At 38.1% G+C, this 9,156-nt stretch overlaps 1 protein-coding gene across 4 annotated transcripts; it reads left to right on the forward strand.

Moving 5' to 3' along the window:
* Nucleotides 1–238: 238 nt before the first annotated feature.
* On the forward strand, nucleotides 239–8,807 carry bnip2 (BCL2 interacting protein 2). 4 transcript variants are annotated; one of them, XM_077596563.1, is made up of 12 exons: nucleotides 239–1,006; nucleotides 2,625–2,720; nucleotides 2,826–2,896; nucleotides 3,270–3,440; nucleotides 4,844–5,026; nucleotides 5,597–5,699; nucleotides 5,777–5,908; nucleotides 5,990–6,076; nucleotides 6,142–6,240; nucleotides 6,742–6,777; nucleotides 7,044–7,071; nucleotides 7,773–8,807. In XM_077596563.1, the coding sequence occupies exons 1-11, from the start codon at nucleotides 666–668 to the stop codon at nucleotides 7,063–7,065; spliced, it is 1,341 nt and encodes a 446-aa protein (XP_077452689.1). In that variant the 5' UTR covers nucleotides 239–665; the 3' UTR covers nucleotides 7,066–7,071; nucleotides 7,773–8,807. The 4 variants fall into 4 exon arrangements, with proteins under 4 accessions (XP_077452689.1, XP_077452688.1, XP_077452687.1 ...); XM_077596562.1 differs by having other exon boundaries at nucleotides 7,044–8,807; XM_077596561.1 differs by lacking the exon at nucleotides 7,044–7,071.
* The last annotated feature ends 349 nt before the right edge of the window (nucleotides 8,808–9,156 follow it).

Below are 9,156 nucleotides of genomic sequence, written 5' to 3' on the forward strand. Positions count from 1 at the left end.
TTTGTTTAAGTGAATAAATAAAGTCAGTCTTAACCGAGTTGAAATGCCAGTTCAGATTGTTGCTCAACTTTGACAGCAAAACTTAAAATGGTGCCTACCCTGCTTTAATAACAAAATGGCTTTGGTCAAAAACAAAAACAAAATAAAAGATATATTTTTGGGAGCTTGAATTTGATGGATCGTGTTTGCAAACGTAACACGCATTTAAATGACGTCGTGCTGCTGTACAATGACAGCCTCGACAAGTAGTATACACTATGCCGGAGCCGACGTGGTGTCATACCCACGTCAGTTACATACGCTTGCTGGCTGGCCGAGTGGGAGGGAGAAAGGAAGGAAAAGACCCCGACAAGTGGTCTCACTTCGGCTTGTAGCTTCAGCAAAATTGGGACTCCTTGTCCTATTTTCGCTGTCACATTCAGGGCGATCAAATCCGCCCGTATTGCGAGCTTCCACCCTCTTTCTTAAAGAAGATATGTAGTGAGTAGGTAAGTTGCTTGTTGTCACCGACAACAAAAGCGGGCTGCTCCATATGCTAAAGCTAACAGGCTAACCTAAACTCCTGGAGGAGTTGTGTCATATTTCGGGGTGTCTGCTCAAGGGGGATTACACAAGAAACCGGTGTTTCTTAGCTCACTCCAAAGCGGAGGTGCTAGCCGTGCGTTATGGCTTCCGATGTGATCGAAAACGAGGCGACTCTGAAAGGTATGGGGGACACAAACGTGGACATTAGTCGTCCAGATTTTGGCACACCCAGGCGGACTCCCGGGACCAGACGCACGTCGAGTCCCTCGTCTTCTGGGGTGTCGGGGGAAGTGGACGAGGGGGATCTGGACGAACTACAAAACAGCACTACGTCCACGGTGGAAAATGGCGAGGAGGTACTTGAAGAGAGTTTAACCAAAACAAGGAACAGTCTTCGGGAAACAACGAGCCTAGATGATCAGGACTCCGGTGCCCAAAAGAACCTTTCTAAATCATGCTCTCCAGTTGGACTCAGTGAAAGGTATGTTGTGATTTTAACACTTCATTTTGTTATATACAGGTATAATCTTGGGAATGGTGAATGAATATCTTTAAATGGTTTCTGGTTCTGCAAGTGCACTGTGCCAGTTTGGACAGGAGAGGCCTTATAACTATTGTATGTGCCCTTTAATGGGCATCGTTGAACACTTATTATAATCATTCTATAAACATTTCGACAATTGCTTTGTAGATAATGAAATCTGGTGCCAGAACTGCCTGTGTGTGATTTTATTATTTTAGTATTGATTTAGGGACGAAGAAGAGAGTTTATCTCTGTACATCTGCACTTTAATATTCGCCTGTTAGTGTTCTGTGTATTTTTTAAGAAAAGTGTCAACTACAAATTTCAAAATGAGTCATGGATTTAACATTATTTGTACGTGTTCTTTAATCAAGCTTGCTGTCTCAGCCATCCAAATAATTGCACCAGGCTTTAAGTAAACATTACAAACAGGCTTACTACTCTATCTATTTATTTAATAGTGCCAATGAAATGTGAAAAGGCCTCATTTTCATTTTTCTCATCAGATTGTGCACAGATTGTTGTTTTCGGTTCATATATTCCAGCACATGAAAGATGTTATGTTGGTATGCTCTAGATTAAAATGTTGTTTGACGAGCCGTAAATTGCTCATACCTGGCCTACAGTAATTGCTCTAGTGCGCGGTAATTACTTTTATGGTGATTTTTCTTTTTACACATCAAACTCTTCAACTGAAATTTGTTCAGACGGAATGGAACTTGACTTGGATTTACGGAGCACTTGAACACTACTCCAAACTTTCTGTTAAAATTATTACAATATACTGTTGAAATTGAGCTAACCTGTCCAACTATAATTTTCTAGTTCGTAATGGTATGTGCCGTTTGATCTGTGCAAAACTAAACATTATTTGCATGTTTACCACAAGCATGCAGTTGAGTTTTTTTTCTTAAATCTAATTTTCCTGTTTAGATTCCTGTGCCGCTTGGACCCTTTGGTTTTATGCTTATGGGGGGCGGGGGGGATTTACAGAATATGGTCTAATGTCAAATTCCAAATGCTCCGCATGTTTCTCCGTCTGAGTTTGGCGAATAACAGTCATATATATGAATATTGCATCAAAGGCAGCTCTGTACAACAGAGACGATCAGCATTAGTGAAGGGGGAACCTTGTGCAGATTCTGGGAGCTATGCCTTAAGCGGCAGTGTGTAAGCTTTTCAAGAAGCCTTGATCTGATTAGCTGGAAAGTATGGGATTGTAAAAGTTGGAACAACTTTAAATGACGTTCGAAATTGGACCATTGGCATCTGGCCAATAGTTGTGCAAATATTAGGGGTCGATAATGTATCACCTAACACGTGTTTCATCGAATTGAATAGGTCTGTATATGTTGAAGTTTAAACTGCATTTAATGTTTATTAGTGTTACATTTCTTACTTATTCACATTTGATTTTATACAGTAAATCCTAAAAAATAGACTTTAAGCAGGGATAATGTGTAACCTATCTCAATAGGACTGATCACTTCTTGGTCTCTCATTACAATGAACAAGTCATTCAACAGTGGCTTTTTTGTGGGCAAGGTATTATTTGTTGTTTTTGTTTCCGTACCAGCCTGGAGCGCCAGGAATCCGTTGCCACGACAGAGGCACGATTAAGGATGGAAGGAGTCGAGCTTAAGGAAGAGTGGCAAGATGAGGACTTTCCACGGTACGACTACAAGCATCCTCATTGTGAAAGGCAACGAGAGGACAATGCTCACAGCGCTGTACAAGCCAAAAAAACAAACTAATCGGATCACTTTCTGCCTCTAAGGCCTCTACCTGACGAGGAGGAGGAGCTTGAAGAGGAATTGTTTGGCGGGGCTTCAGAAGAGGAAGAAGCCGGTAAACCAAAACTTTTTTTAATCAACAGGAATAAAGTAACACTGACCTGCACAATCTAATGAAAGCAAACCATGACAATGGCTCTATCGATACCATCTTTACTGTTAACTTGGATTTTTGGGGGGTAATTATTCTCAATAGATGTTTCAGTTTGCTAATTTCGTTGCCAGTGACCGCAAATTCTGGGCTAAGGGTGTGGACAGTGGCACAAAGAAAAAAATCGGAACTTTTTAATTGTGTTTCTTACTCATCGTGAACTTTAGATGAACTTCAGAAATATTTTAAGGTCTTCTCAAAGATACTCATTGATTGCGGATGTGGGTTCATAACATTTTCTCATTTTAGTCTTCATCTGTTTTCTCCGGCTACATAGTAAACCAGAGTAACAACAACAAGAAGAAGAAGCTCACGGCTCCCGACATTAGTCTCAATCTCGACCGCAGCGAAGGTTCTATTCTCTCTGATGAGCTAGATGAAAGTACAGAGCTGGACTTGGATGATATGGACACGCCTTCTGACAACAGCAATGAGTTTGAATGGGAAGGTAAGGGTTTTTGACATAAACTGCTATTCTAATTGAAATGTGCTGCAAGGTCGAACTTTGCAAAATATTTTATTTGTGATAAACAATCAACATATGTTTTAACCTGAAGTAGTGCAATTCATTATTGAAATATTTTGTTTCTGAGATGCACTTTAGCACTAAATGGACAAAAACATGTGAAACGGAACAACAATGTCAACTGTCAGTTCAACCCCAAAAGGTATTATTTAGGGCTCTTGAGTTGTTTTACACCAGTTTTAAGCCATCTTTGTTTTTTGATAACCAGGGGTATTCATATGGTTTTAAAAAATATTCTTAGGGTGTTCCCAATTGTTTTTGTCCATGTAGTGTATAAATCTTCATTGGTTCCCCAGTGTTGGAAGCTGCTTAAAATTGAGTTAAAATATACTATGTTGTTTTTGTCTTTCCGCACTGCTGCCTTCCGCTTTTTTTTACGTGGAAGGATTGTTTCCATTGCCTGTCTGGAAACAGGCTGGAAGCCAGCAACAGGTTTCTCTCTTGCACGTGGTAAGATTTGTTGGACAGTCTCTGGACTACCCCAATTTATGGGTCAATTTAATGTTGCTTTCCAGATTATATTCTGTTGTCACTATACACTGGAAAAAAAGGAAGAGTAAAATCCTTATCTTTTTCCACTCCTAATTTTTTGTGCATGACTTGTTCATCTTTCCTCAAATTTCTGCAAATTTTAGGAACTTCATTTATGCACATCTTTCCTGTCAATATATATAATCCCAATATTCAAATGAAACTACTCAAAATATACTTAGCAATAATTCACTATATGCGTGTGAAACTTTCAGATCAAAACATTTTAACTCAAAATTGCAATTATAAAACATAGCCCACAAAACCATGGTGATGTAAATTGAGTGTTTAATTATTACTGTTCAAATATTTAAGGTCAGAGAAGAGGATAAATCATAAATACAGTTTAGATAATTTGTACAAATAAATCCTCAGTAGTATCCAAACGGTAGAAAGCATTTATATCTATCTTTTAGGTAGTTATTTGTGTAAGGTGCACGTATTTAAATGGAAATTGCCTGCTTAGGTTTTCTATCATAATAATTATAAAATCTTCATCCTAATGTGTAAATATTTGAAATTGTGTTGGTTATTTCTCAAGCCATGTAGCTGTGATTCTGCACGTGCTGATTTTTTTTTGCTTTTGTCACCAGATTTTTTTCTGCTATTTTATGACATTCAAAGATCATCCAGTCTATCATTTTAAACCCCATCCATTGTTAGTGATTTTTTTCATTGGGGTGGGTCATTTTGATTTTCTTGATCTTAATGATCAGTTTATTGATCAAATGTTTGGTGATTATAATAAGCGATACAAAACACTACCACCCAGTATGACCTGCTCTCCCTCACAGATGATCTTCCAAAGCCTAAAACTACAGAGCTACTAGAGAAGGGTGTGGAGTCAGTGCAGCAGTATTCTACTTTAGAGGAGCGGGACGAGGTTCGACGCTGGAGGGTGTTTCGTATTGGAGACCAAGAACACAGAGTGGACATGACGGCCATCGATCCTTACAAGCGGGTTATAAGCCATGGAGGTCAGTGTTTAGGTCACCTGTGTCAAAGTGGAGGCCCGGGGGCCAAATCTGGCCCGCCTCATCATTTTCTGTGGTCCGGGAAAGTAAATCATGAGTGCCGACTTTCTGTTTTAGGATCCAATTAAAATGAAGAGTATAGATGTATATTAAATATCCTGATTTCCCCCCTTTTAAATCAATAATTGTAATTTTTTAATCATTTTTTTCTGTGTTTTTAGTTCAAAAATCATTTTGTAAAATCTAAAAATATATTTTAAAAAAGCTCAAATAAACATTGTTTTAGGTCTATAAAAAACTGAATACTCGGGGCTTGTAATCCAGTTCTTTTAATCCATTTATGAAAAAAAATCGAAATATTATATCTAAAATGAAATCCAGTTGACGTTAACGCGGCCCACGAACCAACCCGAGTCTGACACCCTTGGTTTAGGTCATAACCAAAACAACTCATGACTAGCTTGTTTGGTTGGGCAGATTGCAGTGAATATGCATTTTCTTTCACTTTTAATGGCAGCCAATGCAGCTAGATTATGCCGTTACAAATGAAATGTTTTGGTGTTTTTTTGTCAGGTTACTATGGAGATGGCTTGAATGCCATAATTGTGTTTGCCGTTTGCTTCATGCCTGAGAGCAGTCAACCAAACTACAGATACATCATGGATAATTTGTTCAAGTGAGCGTTTTTGCTGTCATTTTCGCCTTACTGTTCAAGATTTTCGAACGTTCGCCAATGTGACAAATGCCTCGCAGGTATGTCATTGGCACGCTGGAGCTTTTAGTGGCAGAAAACTATATGATTGTATACCTTAACGGGGCAACGTCTCGAAAAAAGATGCCAACTGTCGGCTGGCTCCGAAAGTGTTATCAGCAGATCGATAGAAGGTAAGTAAGTGTCACTGTCATTTATGAAAAAAGAAGTAAAAGTCATCGTATTCTGGATCTCCTATTATTTTTTTGTTTTAGGTTAAGGAAGAATCTAAAATCTTTGATCATCGTCCATCCCTCCTGGTTCATACGCACCCTGCTGGCACTAACAAAACCTTTTATTAGGTAAGATGAATGGTTCGAATATTGCCAAAATCGACATGTTTTAATGCTACTTATTTTTTTGACAGCTCCAAATTTAGTCAAAAAATCCAGTTTGTGTACAGCCTGACAGAGCTTGCCTCGTTAGTCCCGATGGAGTACGTATCCATTCCGGATTGTATCAAACAGTGAGTATTCGGCTCTTCAGCTCTCGCACGTATTTTCACTTTTCTTTCTTGTGTTTTAACAAGCAACACTGTTTTCTTGTCTTCTGATGAGAAACCATGATATTCTTTAATGTACCATGAAAATTGAAATCTTGCACTGCCTTAAAAATATCTTACCTTTATATCACGATATTATTGAGTAGGAATCATTGTCACGGGAATGTTATGCTTTAAGTCAAAGTGAATCAAGTGATTGTAAATGGATAAATTAGGTCAGACAGCGTAGCGAAAATATGTCAAAATGAAACAGTCACAGCAGTGGGAGAATACGTGAATATATATTTCAATAACTATGAAAAGAAGAGAAGTGGTAAAGTGAGAACTCTCCTTTTAATTCTGGGCTCTGAACAAAAGTTGGATTCTTGTGACAGTTGTTTCTTAAGCATCATTGCTCATATTACGTACGCAATGTCTGATTGCTGTGTTTTCTCTTAAAACCTCATTTCCCTTCCCCTTCTTAAGGTTTGACGAGGAAAAAAATAAGAAAAGCAGTAAAAGGTATCTTGGATTTTTCACCTAGGGCTTGGTTGACTTTCACAAAACTAACAAAAGATAAGTTCCATTATCACCCAAGCACACGCCCCCTATTGTTGCTGTTATTTGGATTTGTAGCCAAAGCAAATAACATTTGTAATTCACCACAGTTTGTGCACTTAAAGCACATTCCCTACGCTATATTAAACATGTTTTTAATGTACCTATCAGCACATCTCTTTGCTGATGCTTCGACCGACAAGTATATCTGTGTGTTTTCTTTGAATAAGGTTTACAATGGGACTTTTTTGATATTTGGTAAGTTGAACGGAAGCGGTTAAGGTCACCAGGAAGTAGATAGTCGTGTTCGCTGTGGTTGCACGCCTAGTGTGCGCTCACACGGTCACTCACAGAGTTGCGCCCTCACAACGCGATTGCATGACTCACTGCAAATCTAACTGTCACAAGCCTCATTCCTCTTTATTTGCGCACGTTAATTTAATCTGCACATTACGAAGTGGTGTTCACTATTAAACTCAATTTGACTGATAATGTTGCCGCTGCGTTTTTTTAACACACACAAAAAAGGTGTGGTCTTTTCTGGTGGATAACAATCATAATTTGCACTATTGGGTGGCATTATTTGTCTAACGTAAGAGCTGTGACGGCATGTTTACTCATTGGCTACCACTGACAGCGACAGTCCATTTGAACTGAGAGGTCCAGCACTCCCAGTTCAAAAGGATTGGACATCTATTAGCGACAATTTTTTTTAATGAATTTCTAACAAAAGACAGAAAAGAGCCAAAAAGAGTGAACCGTGCATTGCTATTAATGCAACCTAAATCTTATTTTAGTCAAAAAGAAAAACAGAGGGACTTTTTATAAGATCGAAAACATTGTTGAAATTATTTCATACGAGAAAGCAGGGCCGGATAAAACGTAAATCAAAACAAACGAATATGTCGCCATTCGAATCAAACTAATTTCTGTGTTGTGGTCGACTGTTGAATACACAGGATCGATCAGGACGCGCACGGCAAAGTGGAGAGGGCTACCGCCGCCGTTCCCAAGTGAAGACCCGGACGAAAACGGCCAATCTAGGAACCGCTGCCACTTTTCTTTGCGCCTGTTTGTTTTTTTGGGGTGATGTGACTGGAAACGTTTTGCGTCGGGAAAGTGCCTGCTTGAAACGATGCTGCCTCTCATATTATAAGACATTTTGCAAGTTACATTACTTTGTCAAGCTGCTTCAGCTCCCCTTCTACACACTACCTTTTCCCCTACATGCTGTCCAAGAGTTGTTTTTATTTTATTTTATTTTTTTAAATCCTTTTTCTCATAATTTACTGCCTCTTCTTACTGTTGTATCTATCTACTCTGTTTTTAAGGCACTCTGTTACAAACATTTGAATCAATGATTGATGCATGTACTGCTTTCTTACTTTTAAATATATATTTATATTCAAAAAGGTGACAAAAAGGAGAAAAAGTAATATATTTTTATGGTTGCTATGATTTTAAAAGTGCATTTTGAGGTCTCTGATCCCCTCTCCCAACCTTCTTCCCTCCTCAAAAGGCATTTTATACATTTTTATTTCCTGAGGGAAAGTCCAAACTCACTTAACCAAGAATAAACTGCAACTTTTTTGCGGGGTTCAGAAAAAAATTATCTAAAGTTCATAGTGTCTGTTACAGCAATACTACGTCCCTGGAATTAAATGGGTACTCCATATTTAGATGAAGTGCATCATAATAACAAAATACTGCACAATTCAAGACAGTATTTTTTGCAGGGAGTTTTTGCATAAACATAATATCATAATACAAATTCCTCTAATCAGAGAAGGTGCACTTTAGTATCCACTGAACTATACCAGGTCCATGTAATGCCTTTTCTTTTAAAGTAGGGGGTGGAACAGTTTTGGGTGTATCTCACAATGTAATGGTCTATCGCATGGAGTTTTAAAATACGCAATTGATTGTTTAAATTTTACTAACCAAATGCAATATACACAATGCTAAATCAATTAAACTGGATGGTCGGAGACAAACATGAGCTTCCGTGTGGTGATTTTACAATTGGTATGAAGTTAATTTGCTTTGATTATTTGATACACTTCAACAACTTCTGTGGTTCCTTCAAATTAGAGGTAATTTAAAAACTATATTCTGTAGAACAAGGGTGTCAGACTTGGGTTGGTTTGCGGGCCGCATTAACGTCAACTCGATTTCATGTGGGCCGGACCATTTTAGATATAATATTTAGATTTTTTTTAAAGAAATTGATTAAAAGAACTGGACTAAAAGCAACATTAAAAACAATGTTTGAGTTTTTTTTCTTAGTAAGGGAAAAGTTCTTTTAATCATTTGTTTTTCATTTAAAAAAGAAACCAAGTTTTT

The sequence above is a fragment of the Stigmatopora argus genome, chromosome 3 (assembly GCF_051989625.1).
Source record: "Stigmatopora argus isolate UIUO_Sarg chromosome 3, RoL_Sarg_1.0, whole genome shotgun sequence".
NCBI classification, from domain to species: Eukaryota; Metazoa; Chordata; class Actinopteri; order Syngnathiformes; family Syngnathidae; genus Stigmatopora; species Stigmatopora argus.

Excerpts from the sequence above, each read along its gene's own strand:
- bnip2 (XM_077596561.1), top strand. The coding sequence starts at position 666 with ATGGCTTCCGATGTGATCGAAAACGAGGCGACTCTGAAAGGTATGGGG. Across the intron at positions 1,007-2,624 it reads CCAGTTGGACTCAGTGAAAG|CCTGGAGCGCCAGGAATCCG; the intron begins GTATGTTGTGAT and ends TTTCCGTACCAG. Across the intron at positions 2,721-2,825 it reads CAAGATGAGGACTTTCCACG|GCCTCTACCTGACGAGGAGG; the intron begins GTACGACTACAA and ends TCTGCCTCTAAG.